Consider the following 19024-nt stretch of genomic DNA (forward strand, 5'->3'; position numbering starts at 1 on the left):
GTGTGTGTGTGTGTGTCGATGTGTGTGTTCTACACGCTGCTCTGTCTCCAGCGCTTCTCTGTAATTAATTGGCCGACTGAAAGCGCTGAGGTAGCAGAGCCCACGCTGGGATGCTACACACACACACACACACACATACATACACACAAATCTTACTTGCATGCCGAACACGCCAGGCCGCTACACACATGCACCTTGAGATGCTCACAAATCTTGCTTTCCACGCTAAGATGCTGCTACACACAAGGTTGTCACTCTGTGTGTGTGTGTGTGTGTGTGTGTGTTAGATGCAGGCGCACAAATCAAAGGTATTGTCACCGTGTTAAGCGTTTACATTTCCCTGTCAGTTTTCATTAAGCGTCCTGCCAGCCAGCAGACGTAGCGTTGTTCTTCCAGTCTGTTTGTAGCTCCAGTCCCCACAGCAACGCAGATAAAAGTGTGTGAACAAGCGAGCGGGGCCAAATGAACTTTAACGGTGCGTTAAATTTTCAAGCGCTCCGTTTTAGGGAACCGGGCAGATAAATGATGATTATTGGCTGTTCCTTAAAAAAAAAAAAAATTGCAGGAAATAGGTCCAAATTTGGGGGTTTGTCTGCGGATAAAGACGCTGCCGACGAGTTCAGAGGCTGCCTGTGGCTATCCCTCCAGAAATCACTGCAACACTTTATCTCTCTCAACAGCAAAACACTCTCAGATGCAGATACCTGAACACACACACACACACACACACACACACACACACACACACACACACACACACACACGTAGACACACACAGGAAGAAGAAGTAGAAGAAGAAGAAGCTGCAATGAGCTGGAGAAGAAGAAGAGGAAGGAAGGAAGGAGCAGAAAATGGGAGAAAAGGATGGAGAAAGATGAATGAATGTGGGAGTTGGTGTCGATTGGTCCCGTCTTCACACTCAGACCATGCGCACACACACACACACACACACACACAAACACACACACATTTATACACACACCTCCATCCCTCCCTCTCTCTCTCTTACTCATCCCTCCCTGCTCTCCTCCCCCTCTCCTCCCTCCCTCCCTCCCTCTCTCTGTAGGGTATATTCCCCCTCCATTCTCCTTGGCGCATTGCTGCAGTCAGCACAGCCACCATAACACACACACACACACACACACACACACACTGTACTGCTCTCACTTTCCCTTTTTCCTCGTCTCTCTTTCTCTGTTTCCTTTCTTTCTTTCTTTTTGCTTTCTCTCTCACTCTCTCCTCCCCGTCAGCTCGACTGCATTACCTCTCCCCATCGCCAGCCCCTCGGCCTGTTGTTTTATGGCATGTTCCCTCCACATGATCACAGCCATCTTGGTTCCACAATGTCAAAAGCAGCACCTGACACATCAAGGAACGACACGAGAAAGGCTGAAAAAGGCTCCGTGTTCATGCAGTTTGCTAACTTACTGTGGATTCCGAGTGTTTGGTGGCTCAGGTGGACTCGTGGTTTGGTGTTTGGTCGAGGATGTGAAGTTTACGCTGTGATTTTTGAAAAGTTTGTGCTGTTATTTTGCAGGTCTGTTACCGTTTTTTTTAATATTACAGCTTAAAAAAGAAGTAAAATAATTTTTAAACAGAAAAATAGCTTTTAAAAATGCAGATTTCTACAGTTTTGCAGACAATATCTGGTAAATTCATACAAAAAAAGCATGAATTGGCATATTGACTGTAAAAACAGACCGAAACTGTGCATAATATCCATGTCAAAATATGTGGTTTTTCAAATACAAATTAGTTCTTTCACAAAGTATCACCACAAAATTACATTTTTTTAACTAGATTTGAATTAGGTATATTTTTAAATTTTTTTAAATATGTTTTTTTTTAACAAATATTATTATTTTTAACCATTTTAACCAATTTTTGTGTTTTTTAATGTTACAGTTTTCCCTTTTTTTGTCTTTTTGGCACCCTTGCCAGAATTTCCAGATTTCAGATTAGTTGTTTGTTTGTTTGTTTTCATAGTGTAAACAGTAACAACAAGTCATTTGTATTTGCACGTTGTACATATTTTCTAATATGTATTTCAGCATCTTAAGCTCCATATTTAAATTTGTGTTTTATGTAATTTTATAACATCTTAACCTTAATATATTTAAACCAATAAGGTGAAATTGTAAAATAGTTCTCATCTTTCCATTGGAACAGACTTTTTCTCACTGCCTTTTGTTTAAATTGTTCTATATAAATAACTTAAACTGACACTTCTACAAAATACTTTCATATAAAGCTCCTTTTCTTCGGAAACTGACGTGTTGTCGCAAAGTTTGCTGAGTTAACATTCAGATTTTTTAAGACTCTTCTAATAGTGTGTAGAATGCAATTCCATACCACATTAATAATAATGATGTAAAACTAGTTTGGATGATGAAGCCTGGAATTATTCATCATATCAGATTCTTCAACACTTTCCTGCAGCAAATAAAATAATCTCTGCTCTTGTAATTAATTGAGCTGATGTCACTGAGAACCCTGGCAGGAAGCTGGAAACATGGATCTACCAGTGAAAAACGACTCTTTACCTCAAGTTAACTTATATAAAATGAAGTTTTTTAAAATAGCTTCATGGCTGCTGTTGGTAAGCTGTCCGATGGTTCTGACTGAATCATCTCCTGCACTGAATCTCCCAGTAAAACAGCCAAACTATAAGTCACCTCCCAACAGTCCACAGTCACATAAAAGTTTATATCACTAACATTATGCTGTATGAGTAGACAGTTAACACTTCTGTCAGTGCTGCAGTGTGACGACAGCTCCTTGTTTTTTTCACATTCATCACAAATTTGCAGCATCACTGGATTATGCAGCATTTATTGTTTTGTCATTATTTGTATGTTCCTCTCAGTGATCAATGAGGATTTATGAAGCCGTATTTTCATATTTAGGGCAAGAACTAACAACTTTATTCTGCAATTATTTTCTCAGCTAGCTATTTAATCTGTAAAAATGTCAGAGAAGTCATATTTCTTAAAGCTTTTTGTGTTGTTTTCAGATGTGTTGTTTTGCTAATCTCGCAGCCTAAAAACAATAAAATCACACAACGAACAGAAGAGCAGGAAATCATTTCATTACCGCAAAGCTGCTTAAGATTGCTTTGGATTGGGAAATGACTGAAGCAATTAACTGATTGTCAAAATTGCCGTTTTTCAGCGCCGCTCGTGTTTGTTTTGAGGCCAGACTCCACCCAGAATGTTTCAGGGGTCAGAAGATGACTTTGTTAGCTGTTTGGGCCTTTATGAAGAGACGTGATTGCGGTCAGGCTGAAGTTATGTCGGTTACAGTTGATTTGAAGTTTTCGTGGTGAAAAAATATCCATGTACAATTCCTGCTTCTCCGCTGTCCACCAGACTGGTCATATATTCACTAAAATATGTCTGAATGCTGCATTAAAATGACTTTTTGCAGACATTTAACTGCAGTAACTATATATCTTTGCCATTTTATATGATTTATCACACATTATGGTTTCAAAATTTACCTGAATGAACTCCAGAAAACAGATCCATCAACCCTCTGAACTGCAGACAGTTTATGGCTGTTTTTTTCCCCCCTCTGTTCATTCATTTCATTTAATTTTTCACTATAATGTAAAGTCCTGCACCTCTATGATAAACAGTAGAACAATGACAAAATGAAAACATGTTTTCTGTGCAGTATGACACCCTTTTAATCCCATAAATCCTAAAAAAAAATCAAAAGTTGATAATATTTGATTACTTTTTTTTTACAATAGAAGAAGAAAAAAGTTGTATTCGACACGTCAAACATTATTATACTGAGAAATTAATGATAATTGTAGATAATAACGATGTTTTGCTACTTATGCTTTTAACTGGCTTCCATGCTTTTCGCTCTATATAAACACTAATTGCAGTTCAGCTAAAAAATTTCAGAATTTTTGTCATGTCACTGTTGGTAGCACCTGAGTCACTAATGGTGTTTTGTTTGCATCAAGGAGTGCAGAATTTTTTCTTTTTGGCAGAATTTAGTCAAACAAAACTGTTTATTTTTGGTGAATTTGTAAATGAGGCTTTTAGGGTAAAGTGTTTAACAAAATATCATGATTGATGATTAGTTCAAGGACCATCGGAATGTTCAACTTCCCACAGTTCTCTCTGTTTTTGCACAACTAGGATCCCATAAATGCTGCAATTTTGGCAGTTTTGTAAAGACAACCTGCCTTTCGAACCCAACGTTGGGTTTTGGTGGTTCAGAGGGTTAATCAGTATTTGCTGGGGAAACATCTAGAAAATGGGAATACTTGCTGGTGTCAAAGATGTATTTACATTTCTTCCGAGGCTATTGATTGTGTCTGCCAAGCAAAAAATGGAACCAGTGTGGACACAAACAGATGGCAGATGGGCACTGATGGACTGTGACTGTGCTGGAATATTTTTCGCTTAATACGGTTTATTTTTTCTCGTTCCCCGGGCCTCGGAGCACCTGCTGGTTTGCAGCTCAGCCGTCTAATCAGTGATTGAATTACCGCTGGGATGCCAAAACCAGCAGCGCACCAACCACTGCTCCGAACCACCGAGGCGACTCGTGTTTATTTCTGTTTTGGGCTGTTTTAGCGCTGGTCAGAAATAGTTGTTTCCTTCTCTTTTTTTTCAGCTGAGAATGCTTACCATCAAAAAATTGGGTCATTTTTATCCGTTGGCGATCTGGAGGAAAGTCGTCGAAGCTTTTATCTCTGCCTCGGCCTCTCAGAACTTTGTCTCACTGCCCCTGCATGAACTGAAGGCTGGTTTAAGTTGTTTTTAGACTTCAATCACTGCATTTAAAAGCTCAAATTAACCGGTCAATTCCAAGAATGTAGCGTTTGATTCTACTATTTACTATTTTCTTCTATTACTAATTTTATTTCTGCAACTGCTGCCACTATTTACCGCAACAGTAATGAAAAGAAAGTACAAAAGAGCACAAAACTCCACCAAAGTCTCTACATTTGTCCTTTTGGTAGCTTTATTTAACTGATTAGAAGTGCATCTAGGTCAAAGTGCACATTTTTAGGGGAAAAAATATCTCAAATCTGGATGGTATTTGTGCAGAATTTCCAGTGAAATCTGATCATATGAATCAGTCAGATTACTTGAAGTAACACCTCATATTTTGCTGTTATTATTTCTAAAAATAAGCCAAGGTTACAGCAAATTTAGAGTGTTTGTAGTTTTCCAGGTCCTCTAGTAATTTTGTGCACTGGATGTGTTCCGTATTTTGACGGAGTTTGTCAGTTTCTTTGTTTTGAAATGTCGTAAAACTTCAGGAAAGCATGTGTGTGGTCTGTGTTGATTATTATTCATTTTGTACAGTTTGGGAAAATGGATTTTACTTCATAATACTACACAGTTTAGATGAATGACTCTTAACCTGGGGTGTACAGACTCCTCGGTAAATAAATAGAGAACAAGAAAAGCACTCAGAGAACGCAGGACTCTGCCAAGGCTGTTCACTATGGAGTCACAGGAGTGCCACATCAAAATATAAATGAATAAATAAATAAATAGATGCGGAAATATAAAGAGAAATAAGTAAATAAATAAATGTGGAAATATAAAGAAAATAAATTAATAAATGTGGAAATATAAAGAGAAATAAATAAATAAATAGATAGAAAAAACAGAAAAGGTAAAAGCAAAGACAAAATTTTCCTTTTTTAAATTTATTTATTTCTCTTTATATTTCCACATTTATTTATTTATTTCTCTTTATATTTCCACATTTATTGATTTATTGATTTTTTGATGTGGCACTCCTGTGACTCCATAGTTCACTCCTCAATGTGTGTATTCAGAAATCATGGCAACATAGAATCCAGCTATTTAACACAGATCTGCCCACAAACTAAATAAATAAATCAAAAATCACCTTGCAGTTGTTGTATGAAATTATGTGCATTCAGGATATTTAACTTTTATTTGACAGATTTCCCCTATTTTGCTAAATTGCAGATAATATCCTGTAAAATCACTGAAAAAAGTCTAAAATAACATGATGTGGCCACATTCAGGACACAGTTCAAGTTGATCTTGACTTGACTAACTAATTCAGGCTCTACTTGAGATGATCTATAGACAGAAATAAAACAAAGGCGCAAAAATGACTTCAGTAAATGTTTGTGATCAGTGCTGCTGGACCAGTATGGACGTAAACAGTCTCCGAAACCACTGATCCTCCGAACACTGCCCTCGAAACACACTTCAGTGGCCTAGCTTCCTTCCTGCAACAGTTTGATACGGTTTCTATTTTGCCGCTACAAAGCACTCTCAGAGCTGTTTTTGTCGGAGAAAAGTGCACTACAAATGCCATTTATTATTGATACGGTCTGATATCGAGGTCGGCTGCGCTGCGAGACTCGACCGCCGCGTTTGTTGTCGTCCGGTCGGCTGGTTTGTTGCGCGGCACTTTGCTTCCTGACAGGTTGACAACTCGGTTTCACCGCTTCTGTTTTATGGGTCATTTGACAGAACATCTCCAGGACAGAATGTTTTATTTCCAGTCTGTGAAAACACACTGGGAAACACACTCAGACAATGCAGGAAACTTTAAAAAAAAAAAAAAAAGAAGTGTTTATTTGTAGCAGTGCCATTAAAAATTCATGCGTTTCTATATGTTTGCAGAGTATCTTCGCCCAGTTCCAGTTCAGCAGCGAGCGCGTCCTGCCGTCTGATGCGCTGCGCAGCGCTCTGGCCAAGACCTTCCAAGACGAACAACGCTTCCAGCTGGGCATCATGGACGACGCTGCTGAGTGCTTTGTGAGTCCGCGACGACTACGACACACACACACACACACACACAGACACACAAACAGGAGAGGTGAGGGGATGCCTCGAGGCTGATGCGAGTCTGAGGAACTCCCACGTCTCCACTGCAGTCAGAAAGCTTCAGGGGACGGAGGGATATCGAGCAGAAAGGCTTCAAAGAAATATGCCTTTTTTTGTTGTTGTTGTCTAATGCTCAAGTTTTGCTTTGAGTCTGTGTGTCTGTGAGGCGGCTGTTAGTGCTTGTTGTCAGGAAACCCTTGTGTTTTTTTCCCCCCTCTGTATCCTCAAGAAGACAACTCAATGACCTGTGCAATCAAGATGCTATGTTTATCCAAACACACCTGTAATTTGGCACATTATTCACCCAGGATGCAACACTTTCTGCAGCTAGAACTCACACTCGCTTCCAGTCCTTCATGTGACAACAAGGATTAAATCAGAACGGCAACAGTTTTAAGTGAATTGCTGCTTTTTTTTTGCTGTTTTCACTCATATAAATGTAATATTGAGGGTTGTGGACTATTGCATAGACAATCTTTTTGTGTTGTAATGATTAAGCGACACTGAAGGTAGTGCTAAATTGCAGATCAAGGGTCAATCTCATGTTTTATGTCCCGAATAGGAAGCTAATTCATGATTTTTTTGTGTGCTTTTGCTGCAAAACCCCCCGAAATCTTTATGTAGATAAACTGGCTACATGCTGTGTAGTAGGTTTTTTTTTTTACCTAAAAACAACAGTGATATATTATGTGATTGTATGTTTATTCTTAAGTTTATTGTCATTCAAGCCTGCAAAAAACACAAAGGAACGAAATTTGTAGCTTTCCAGCAGCATATAGAATAAATAGAAAATTTAAGAGGCTAAAAGAGGTTATTTTTAAAAAATGGCCGACTGATCTGGTTCGAGAACATTTAATATTACATTTCCAAGAACAAAAGTGTATTATTTTAGGGTAGAATTCCTTAAAATAGAGCTTTACGTGAAGCAGACACCACCATATTTGCTCTTATCTGAATGATAATAATGCTTTTAGCCACAGTTTTATCTGCTTTATCTCTCTATAATGTCTTTACAGCTTCCTCCCTTTAATCTGTCCTGTTGCTCCCAGCCTCTTTCTCTGCTTCTTTCTTTCCTCCTGCCTTAAAGACCTCCACAGTGTGTGTTTGCGTGTGTTTTATGTGTGTGTGTGTGCCTGCGAGGCGCTGTCTGATCGATTGGCAGTAAATGTGTTCAGTCAGGGAATCCGTCGGCTTCTTATGAAATATAGATGCTGCTCCCACGATCAGATTAACAAGAGCACCAACAGAGAGGAACGCACACACACACACACACACACACACACACATACTGTACGCATGTATGTAACATAAACAGGCATAGCTGAACACACACGCATCACTTGATGTCTTTGCCGTGGTCAGGAGAACCTCCTGATGCGCATTCACTTCCACATCAGCGCCGAGAGTCGAGAGGACATCTGCACCGCCAAGCACTGCATCCCACACCAGAAGTTTGCCATGACTCTGTTCGAACAGGTAGGAGAGCTTAAAGAGATGCGGCACGCTTCACTTTTGGGCGCATTCGTTAAAACAAAAAAAGCTCACGGTGTCCTGCGATGAATCTCACGGTGCTTTTTTTGCCGTTTGCAGTGTGTGTGCAACAGCTGTGGAGCCACATCAGACCCCCTGCCTTTCATTCAGATGGTTCATTACATCTCCACTACATCCCTCTGGTAAGACTGGACACACACCTACACATGCACACACATCACTCTCTCACACACACACACACACACACACACACACACACACACTCTCACACTGCAGTAAATCTGGCTGGGTGGCAGTAAAGGAAGGTACAGCGTGTTCTCTGCTTCCCTGCACGGGTCCCTGCTGAACGCTGAAGCACAATCACACACATGAACGTGCGCTTAACGCGGGAACGCGCACGTGGACGGTCATGCATATGCAAGAGCAGGTGAGCTATTGTCTGTAAAGTCTCCCCTGGATGTTAGGAAACAGGTAAATCTGCACACATATGAAGGGAAGAGTGTGTGTGTGCTGTTACATAAAAAGCCAGTCAATGAAATAAGGAACAGGGGAAGTAATCAATCAGGTGTTTGATTCAGGAGACCCAGGGGGCGACATAAATCTATAAGTGGAACAGTGGGCCGGAAAGACCGAGCGAGAAGGAAATAAGAGGATATAACCCCTCCGTATCCGCCTTTTTGGGAATGAAAAACAGCGGAGGAAATAGAGGCATGAATGGAGGGGGTGAGAGCACAAATAAACACTCTACGTCGAGGTATTTGTGGGGGCATAGAGGTGCCACCAGTCTGTGTTTGTGGCGGTTAGCGCTGCCAAGTTATTTTTACCCCTTTTAGTGGGGTTGTTTGCCGTCTACGTAGCCAAATATGCAAAAGTCAACATGAGTAAGATAATCAGAGGGCAGCGAAAAGGCAAAGCAAATGTGCGGTTCAGGCACAGTTCAGACGGAAATGCTTGTGTTGTTGTTGTTTTGTCTCGTTTTCTGCCTCCTTACTCTCGCATGTGAGGAGCAGAGGGCGAACCGGAGGTCGGAGTACAAAGAGGAGTTCATTCCGGGCCGATGGAAGGAATGTTTCAGTAGGATGAGGGAAAAAAACAATGCTGATGCTTTGCACGTGTAATCCCAAACACAGCAGCGAGCCCGACACTGATTCATTTTGTATTCACGGAGAATAATAACGTATATTTGAGTTTGTCCTTCAGAGGACAATTGTACTTAAAAGGGATGAACGCAGCTTAGTAGCAAAGTGTCATTGCTTTAAGCCTCGCTGAAGGAGATTGTCTCAAAAAAAAGTCAGTTTTGTTCCACAAGTGACGCTTTTTCACATAGTTATGCTAATTATAGCATCTTTAATCACAGGAACAATAATGTTGAAATGCTGTTGTTGCTCCTCATAAAGAAACACTTTTACCTCCGGAATGTCAAAGTTCACCATCAACCAGACAGGATTAGGACGTTTCCGGACAGTTTTTTATTCATTCCTTTCTGCTAATCTAGATTTTCCTTTTTTTTAATTAATTCAGATGAGAAAAAAACCCCGCAGGACACAGCCAGAGTAGATGTTTGCATGACTTAGATGCACTCTGTTTCATTTCTTGCTGAATGTTTGTCGAAAATCTTTCAAATTCTGCAGTCTGTTAATCATCGCAAGCATCGGAAGCTGAAGTTTGAAGCTACGTTTGCGTGCGACATGAGGTTTCTCCCTCTGCTCTGTAAAGCTTTGTGTCTAACTCCCTGTGTTTCTTGTCGTGTGTGCGTTTTCATGCTGCAGTAACCAGGCAGTGAGGATGCTGGAGTGCAGAGAGAAACCAACACCGGACATGTTCGGAGAGCTGCTCCGCAACGCCAGCAACATGGGAGACCTGCGCAACTGCCCCGTGAGAGCCGACACACACTTTGACACAACACACGGGCTCATACCATTCAGTATTCAGCGTGCACTCGTCCCCTTCACTGTTCAGTTTTTCTTCCTCCTAAATATAATCATCAAAACCGAAACCGGGGTGAAAATCAGATTTTGAGAACATAATTTGAACTGTTGCCCCTTTTAGTTTCATCATTTCTTGCTTTTTTTTTCCCCCCCCCTCTGCTTTCCTGGCGGGTCGGTGTTACATAATCGGCAGCTCATTTGCATTTTCTTCCTTTCTTCACTTCCCTCTTCACTTTCTATTACCCCGAGCAGTTTCTCAGTCGTCTCTGCCGACCTCCTTTACAGGCAAGCGTTGATCATCATCTTCTCGCGGGAAGAAAAGCGTCAGTTTGAAACCCGATATGTCGTATTTATTAGTGCGAGCCACAAACATACTGCAGAAAGAGACGAAGAGAAGTGTAGAAGGTTCCTTTGTTCTGCGGCTTTGTGTTGTTTCACTGCCGCATGGGAAAGTGCTGCTGTTCAATAGATCCAGCTTGGCCCCCGCTCACCTTCCCCTCTCTGCCAAAGTGTCCGCACAAAGAGGCTCCTCTCTGGGTTGAGTCGAGCAGCTGCCCCCCTCTCTCTGCCTTATTCTCCGTCCAAACGTCGATGCTGTGTTTTCGGCCCGCGGGAGACGCACAACCCTCCTTCTGTTTATCTTCCATCACTCGCAGCGCTGATCTTTTGTTAATACCACCTTGGGCTTTGCTCAAACAGAGCGATGGTATTTAGATGGGCATGAGGCGGCTGGAAGATATAATAGGTGCCAGATTGAAGATAGGACAGTGTGAAGATGTCTGCTTGGCGCCAAACTTCTGGAGCGCCTGTTTGAAACACCTTCAGATATAAACTAAAGTGAATTTAATTACCCGAAGATGCTGCGGTCGAAGATGTTTTACTGCTTTAATCCCTGAACGTTCACCTCCTGTTTTACTAAAGGATCAAGAAAAAGCTTGAAAGCATTTTGTTCGTCGGACTCTTACGGTGAATTTAGGGTGCAGCATAAAGTGATTTAACAAGCGTGTCTCCTCATAGATTACAGAAAAGGTAAGAAACCATAAATCTGCTGTGTATGCTTTAGATGGAGGCAGGAACTGCTACTGCTGCTGCTCTTTTCGCCGTATTGTTAGCTTAAAATGTTTTACACGATTTGAAGTGGGAGCACGAATAATCTGGACTGATGTCATTCAAAACATGACAGCAGAATTTTCACTTGCCCACTATGTGACCAAGTGAGTGTTAAAACTTTACCTGAAATCCGTTGAAAAAGACTTTTCCCATTAAGCTTCTTTAAGAGGTGAGATTCTTAGATTAGACTCAGTTACAACACACAGTTTGCCCTCTATCAGGTTTAAATGGCATGAAATCTTTTTTAAAAATTCTAAAACCACACCATTTATCAGAGCTACAAACAACTTTCCTGCTGTCTTTGAACTAATCATCTGTTATGTCCCATTCCTTTCAGGGAAACTACCCAAATCTAAGATTATCACTGTGAGATTTTAGCAAAATCTAAATCAACACTTTATCTAACCAGATTCTGTAAAAAACTAAAAATTCTGCACTGTTCCATGCAACTGAGAAGCTATAACTGACTCAGCTGTGACCAACAGTCATGTGGCAAAAAATCTGGGACTTTTCACATGGAAAATCACCAAAAATAGCTGGAAAATTCCAGAACTTTCCGTTGGCTTGTCCACACCTGTCCAGAGTTCCACATAACCCTACACTGGTTTGGGATGAAAAAAATGAGCTCTTAGATTAACTCTCAGAACTCAAAAGTTAACACATGTTTGAATGACATGTTGATCATAAAATAAATTCATCAATCGGTGAATAAATCACCAGAATCAGAGACAGAAAATGCAAAAAAAAACAAAACAGACAATCATTAGGTTGTCAAAATTAACCAAGATCAAGATTAAAATCATGATATTTCATCAAACTCATTTGCACCGGATTCTTAAAAAAACTCCGCAGTGAGAACTGAGAAGCCGTTAACATCAGTCACATGAGAATAGTTTTGGGATTTTTTGGCACAGCTGGGTTGAACTGCAGGCTGTGTTTTCATGTATTTGTATGTAAACACATTTAAAAGGGAAGTCATAAAATTAGAAGTGTGTACTTGTAAAGATGTTTCTCACATTGAGTCAAAGTTTATTTTTTTTCTATTATAGATAATCAAACAAATGCATTTCTTCATGATTTAGGGCTTTATGCTTTATCATACTGCAAGAAATCCATCAAGTCATGGTTGTGCTGTTTCAATAGAGGTGCAGGACTTAATATTGCAGTGAAAAATGAGCCAATAGTGATTTTTAAAAAAAGCCCAGAAGCTGTTTGGGGTTCAGAGAGTTCAAACTTTTGAGGTGATCCAAGCAGAAGTGCAAAACAATCGGCCGTCTTTTAATGTCACAGCTGTTTGAGGCGGAGCTGATCTGAACTTCTTTTCATGCTGTTGGATAGTTTCATATGCTGCAGCGCTTCACGGTCACAAGTCTGCAAAAAAACAAGTTATTCAGGTGGAAGAAAGTAGGACATTTCACTTTCAAATGCAAAAACAACAAACAAGTCGCTCAAAATTGCGCTTGACCCGTGAACGCCTCACAGAATTTGTGAGCAGCGATTATTTGTGAAATGTGACACTGTGACCATGACAACAGCACATGCAGATTTGTTTGGTTAAACCAGCCTGTGGGTTTTATTTTTGTGATTTATTAGTGTAACAAAATATTGTGCATAATTTGTCGTCTCATGTTTTTTCCCTCATTTGACTTCTTTTCTAGCCTTTGTGATAGAAAAAAATGGCTAAAACTAGAATAAAATCCAACTTTCTTCTGTCTTTAGCTTCAGGATTGATCAAAACATGATTATCTTTGTATTTTAGCACCCTGTGACTTATCAGGAAGTATAAGCACCGACATTTTACTGAAGTTGTTTCATTTTGCTGTGAAGAACGCCACAATCAGCAAATCTGCAAAACCTACGGTATCATTTGACCAGCAGCCCTATTATATAACTCACCGAAAAGGTCTGCATCGCCACAGCAGGCGGAGAAAAGAAAAAACAGGAGAAAGGAAGGGGGGAAAAAAAAAAACGTCTTTGCATGTGAAACTGTGAGATGCACCGATCAATGCTGTATTATGAAGCCGAGCGAATCTGTTTGTACAGTCGTTTGATGAATGATGTTGTCAGGCGGCAGTGAGACGGCGCAGAGGGCCGAACCGAGGCTTGTGTGTCCCGTCCATTTGTCCTGAGCAAACAGAGCTGTGTGCTGTTTGGCTGCTGCTCCGCTCGCCGTGTGTTTGTGTCCCTTTTTCTGAGAATTGAGAAGCAGAGACTCTGGCAAAATACCTTCCTGCCATCTCTGGTGCCAGTGCAAGACGGCCCGCCGCCCACAAAGGGAGAGCTCTGTGTGTGTGTGTGTGTGTATGTGTGTGTGTGTGTGTGTGTGTGTGTGTGTGTGTGTGTGTGTGTGTGTGTGTGTGTGTGTGTGTCTGTGTGTCTGTGTGTTGTGTTTGGCAAAGTGTCTGGTTGCCGGGGTGTTCTCAGGCTGTTTCCGAGGCCCGCTCTGCCAGCACTGCGTGTGTGTGTGCGTGCATGTGCGTAGGCTTCCGTGTGTGTGTGTGTGTGTGTGTGTGTGTGTGTGTGTGTGTGTGTGCGCGGCGGCTCTGCGGTGGGTCATGACTCAAAGGAAGGATTCAGAACACACGGTTCTGAACTCAACAGAAGGCCCAAGGGACAAATACAACTCAGCACAGCACTTCTTCCTCTGTCGTTCTCCCTTACCGTCCTTTCATCATCTCTTTTCTTTTCTTTACGTCTCTGCCACTCATTCTCCTACTAACGCTCAGCTGTTCGTGTGTCCGCTAAATAAAGTGGTGCTTTTCAGACTCTGTATAAGCACTTTTTTATACAAATGCAACGCAACACATGGGACTTAATTGATAATAAGAAAGAAAAATGAAAAAAATCAGTGAAAACAACCCCCACATTCAAGTTATCAATGCAGGACTCTAAAAATGAACTGAGAAAACACCATCCTACGTAGCACATGCAATGAGGAAATAGCACGAGATGACAAGAACTACAATTAGATAAAATAAGTTAAATAAATAAATAACATGAAGTAGAATGTCTAGAAAAGAATAGAAGGATAGAAAAAAAGGATTAAAACTGAATTAAAAGTGATAAAAATAGATTGAAATGTGTAAATAGATGAGCAAATAGAGATAAAATTAATTCTTAGAAGAGTAATGAATAAATAAAATCTATCAAATCAAGCAAAAGCCTGACTAAAAAAGCAGGCCTTGAGTTAGCTTTTGAAAAATATTCTGGACGGCAGCTCGCGGCCTCACTGTATGTTTTTGTTCTGGCTTTTAGATTTAACTAAAAAGCCACGACCAAAAACCTTCAGAATTCACGACACGAGCAAATTACATAAATACAAAAACCATTAAGAGCTTTATAAACTAATAGAAGGATCTTAAAGAGACAGGTAACCGGTGCTGAGACTTCAAAATCATTATAGTGTGAGCTCTCCGTCTGGTCTTTACTGACGTGTCTCACAACCGATGATAAATAAAGCCGGTCCCTCCCTTTCCTCGTCACAGAGCAACTGTGGGGAGGTGCTGCGTATCCGCCGGGTGCTGATGAACTCGCCAGAGATCGTGTCCATCGGCCTGGTGTGGGACTCGGACCACTCTGACCTAGCGGAGGACGTCATCCACAGCCTGGGAACCTGCCTGCGACTGGGAGATGTAAGGAAATCACACATTATGCGCATTATACACACATGGCCACGCATTAACTTCTGCGTGCCGACGTGAGCAGCCGAGAACATACAGTGTGCCCGAACTGACATTAATCCACACACGCGTTGCTCTAAATTTGTGTGCAGAGGAGCCGGAGGGGCTGCTCGCTGTCACTGTAAATTTGAGGTTGTAAGAGTAGAAAATGTTATAGAAAAAGGGGCAGGAATGGATCGTTACATTTATGGTGACGATTATGATTCTTAAAGCATCGTTCTTGGGATGACAGTGTCAAGTCATGCAGCGGATTTAGATATTTCAACAAATAGCAGTTGGATTGCTGTGAAATTTCCTACAGACATTCATGATTTAGAGAACAAGACCAATGATTCTGAAGATCCCCTGATATTTTCTGTGTTACCACCAACAGGGCAATTTCCTTTTTACCTTATTTAAAGCTGGAGTGTGGGATTTTCACACTATATACGAATGTCCGTTACATTCAAACCAAATGAGTCCACACAGTGCTGATTATTAGTGGAAGGTACAACGATCAGGCATAACATTATGACCACCTGTCTAACATAAGGAGACCTGGACTTATGTCGGAGTTCCATTCCTATGGTGTGACATGAGTCGATTTTCACCGTAACTCCGCGAAAATGTAAACAAAGCCGTTACGTGCATCACGATATCGATCAGTTTACATATTTGTACAACTACAGTAATGAAAATTGTCATTAGTTCAACCTGAAGCGCATTTTGGTAGGAAAATACCGGCGAAATGTATGCAGAAAGTCTGCCTTGCACTTTGGAGCCACAATGAAGTTAGTGAATGTAGCATAATCCAATGTGGCGGCAAATGTAAACAAAGTCGTCTTATTGTGCTGCATTCATCAGCTCCACTCGCCCTTGATGACATATTCGTCCGCTCCAATCGCCAACTAGTTCCACTGAACCAGTTCCAACCTAATGACAAAACACCATATGTTAAAATAGGACTGGCTCGTAATCAGTTCTGACGTAACGGCAAAACGGCGTAAGTCGAGGACGTCATAAAACGAGGACCTCCTGTATTGTCTTGGTCCCCCTTATGTGGGCAAAAATGTTCTGAACCATTTGTCCTGGACAAGAGGACCACTCAGGGTGTCCTGAGGGTGCGTTGGCAGTGGATCCTTTGGGTGCTCTTGGTTGTGCAATGGAGCTTCTGTGAATCAAACTTGCTCCACTTTATCCTGTTGATGTTTGATCAGAATGGGATCGAGGAAGTTTGGAGGTCAAATCAACATCTAGGTTGGTCATGTTCCCCAAGATGTTCCTGATTGTTTGATGCTTTTGCAACGTGATGGGGTGCATTTTCCTGTGGGGGGAGACCAGTGACGTTTAGGATTGCCATGAAGGAGTGTGCTTGCTGTTGGACGTTTATTTGATTGTCAAAGTCTCATTAACATGGATGCCAAAATCCAAGATTTTCCAGCAGAACACCACATAGTGCCAATGTGTTCCATGTTGTTCATCTCACCTGTCAGTGGTCATAATGCTGTGGCTGATCGGTGTTATGTCTCTGTGGATTGTGCAGTATACAAGAGGTTTAAATCGGGTTTCTGTGGCAAACACCAGTGACTGGTTTGCTAAAGACGGGAGCAATTGTAGTGACAGAAGTGGAATAAGCTACAGCTACTAGAAGTATAAACTTCTAGAAAAGTTCCTGATGCTCTATGTCAAAAAAAGAAACCAGGATTACAAAGGCATATGTCATAAGCCTGGTTTCAACAGTGTTTGTGTAATAACCATCTTTGCCAGAAGGTGGAGACAAATGTTCCACTCTGCAGGTAGAAACATAAAGATTACAGCCCAATAATTGCAAATCTCATATGTGCTCAAAGCTAATTGGAAAATGGTGCTCTTTGTGCATGCAACCATAAGCATACTAACATATCTGAGCACTATCTTGCCTTGGTGCAGCTTGACAGAGTTTCTAGTGCAGCCAGGGTTTCTTGGTCTTGTTTTCATTTAGGTAAGGGCTGTAGTTCATGGAAGAAGGAGCCAAATGCTCAAAGTGAAAGTCTGGTGGTCAGACTGAATTCCACATTTTTTTCAGTTTATTCATTATGTCTGGCAACTGTTGAGTTCGTGTTTGTGGCTGGAGGAAAATGAGTCCCGCAGATATCCATTTCACATAAACTGGTGGAGTATTTCTGAGTGCTTTTTTTTTAAATGTCAACCTTTGATCTGATGCCTTTAATTCTTAGTTTTGATATATTTTGGTCACTTAATGAATGACCAATAAAATCTCTTGTTCTGCTTTTAAGAATAGTCAAAGATTTTGCATTTCCTACATTCCTGTGCTGTGTTCAGAAAAAAAAATGGGTGAGGGTAGATGAAAAGTGGGCTTGTAAATGTAAAATATTCCAGGAATATGTGGGCTGTTCTTCTCATAAATACTTACCAAATTCTATTTGAAGGCAAGGCAGCTTCTTGACTCAGCCAGCCATGTCATTTCCAAGTTTGCCTTCTTAGAAATGCCATCATTTCATTAAAAATGAGAGCAGCTGGAAAATATTCTGGATCCAGAGTGTTAAAATAGTGACTGTAACGGGTTGCTGCATCTTCAGATGATTAGTCCACCTCAAAAATAAAATTCCTTAGTCCCAGACTGAACTGTTCACCTCTGTTCAACTGCTAGCAAACAAGAAACACCAGAAATGTAGCCTCCTGAGCTGAAAGTACAGCATCGTGACACCCAGAATCGTGTTCATATAGTGGTGTATTGTGTGTGTGTACGTACACGGTAGTACACACAATCACAAAATACAAATAGACTGGAAAAATGCCCCTCTTAAAACAAGGGAAAAGAACTTAATTCAAGGAACTTTTACCTTGAAATAAGTGAAAAAAAATCTGCCAACAGAACAAGTGAAAAATGGCTTGGTAAGATTGCTTGAAATAAGATATGATGTTTAGAATACTGAGATCTTAAAATTAGCTGGGAAAACTTATTTTAAGCTGTATTTTACCAGGATTGTCAAGCTTAGGTGTCTTAACCCTCCTGTTGTCCTCATTTGTGGCACCACTAAAAAAAAATTTGCAAAACCTTCAGGAAGAAAAAGGTTTATTTAAAAAAAAATCCACAAATTTGGCAAGAAATAAAAATAAAAAAAATATCAAAATTGTAAATATTTTCAAAAAATGAATAAAAATCTTCCAAAAAAATCCTAAAAATATCTAAAGTGATTACATATATATATATCAGTAAAACTTCTGTTTTCTTTAAGAACATTCAGGAAAAAAAATCAACCGAAATCCAGTGAAATTTGCTGGATTTTGGTTGATTTTTTTCTGTTTAACATTTCTTTTTTTCCATCAAAAATTTTTCAAAAATTTCCCAAAAATGTTGAAAATGTGGACCTCAGGTGTTTCACTGTGAATTTTTTTTCCACGTTTTCAAGATAACACGAGGGTTAAAACAAGACAAATTCAAGATTGTTTGACTTAAGATATTTATGATGCATTGTCTTTAAACAAGTCCCTCCATCTTACTGAAATGTCATTTGTTAAGTGAATTTGTCTTAAATCAAGTGGGATGATAGCCTAGCTGCACTAGACCCTGGCGACCCTTGCGTCTGAAGATGCAAGGGTCTAGGAACTCTCGACAGGGAGGGAGGCGGGCTAAAAGGTTGTCTTTCAAATCACTCTGCAGCAATTTATATAACCAATCAGCGCAACGAATAGGCTGACGTAGTTCCTAGAGCGCCGGAAATCAGAGGATGTTCGGTGAAGCCTTATTTATACAGTCAATGGGTGAAGCTCAAGTATATTACAGACATGTTAACAGAAAGATTATTCAGAGTCGGTGCTAATGGAGCTCAACGACTGTTGTCGTTTTTGTTGTCGACCCTGGCAGAGAATTAAATTCGTTGCCGTGGGTTGTCTAGCGCGGCTAGGCTAGTTGTTTCCAGTTGTTTCTGTCAGAATCATCGCGCCTCTGTCATCACTTAGTTACGCCCGCCTTCTGACTCTACACTTC

General features: G+C 40.6%; 1 protein-coding gene across 3 annotated transcripts in view; it reads left to right on the forward strand.

The window, feature by feature from the left end:
• The window catches only part of usp54b (ubiquitin specific peptidase 54b), a 68038-nt gene that overhangs the window by 27461 nt on the left and 21553 nt on the right, over positions 1–19024 (forward strand). For all 3 annotated transcript variants that reach the window (XR_002595530.2, XM_022189861.2, XM_022189862.2), the window contains 5 exons: positions 6642–6776; positions 8208–8321; positions 8436–8518; positions 10106–10211; positions 14860–15006. Coding sequence is in view for 2 of the 3 variants with exons in the window: in XM_022189861.2 (XP_022045553.2) it covers positions 6642–6776; positions 8208–8321; positions 8436–8518; positions 10106–10211; positions 14860–15006 (585 nt within the window). In the remaining variant the exon portion in view is untranslated. The remainder of the gene's footprint in view (positions 1–6641; positions 6777–8207; positions 8322–8435; positions 8519–10105; positions 10212–14859; positions 15007–19024) is intronic.

Source organism: Acanthochromis polyacanthus, chromosome 19 (genome assembly GCF_021347895.1).
Source record: "Acanthochromis polyacanthus isolate Apoly-LR-REF ecotype Palm Island chromosome 19, KAUST_Apoly_ChrSc, whole genome shotgun sequence".
Classification (NCBI taxonomy): domain Eukaryota; kingdom Metazoa; phylum Chordata; class Actinopteri; family Pomacentridae; genus Acanthochromis; species Acanthochromis polyacanthus.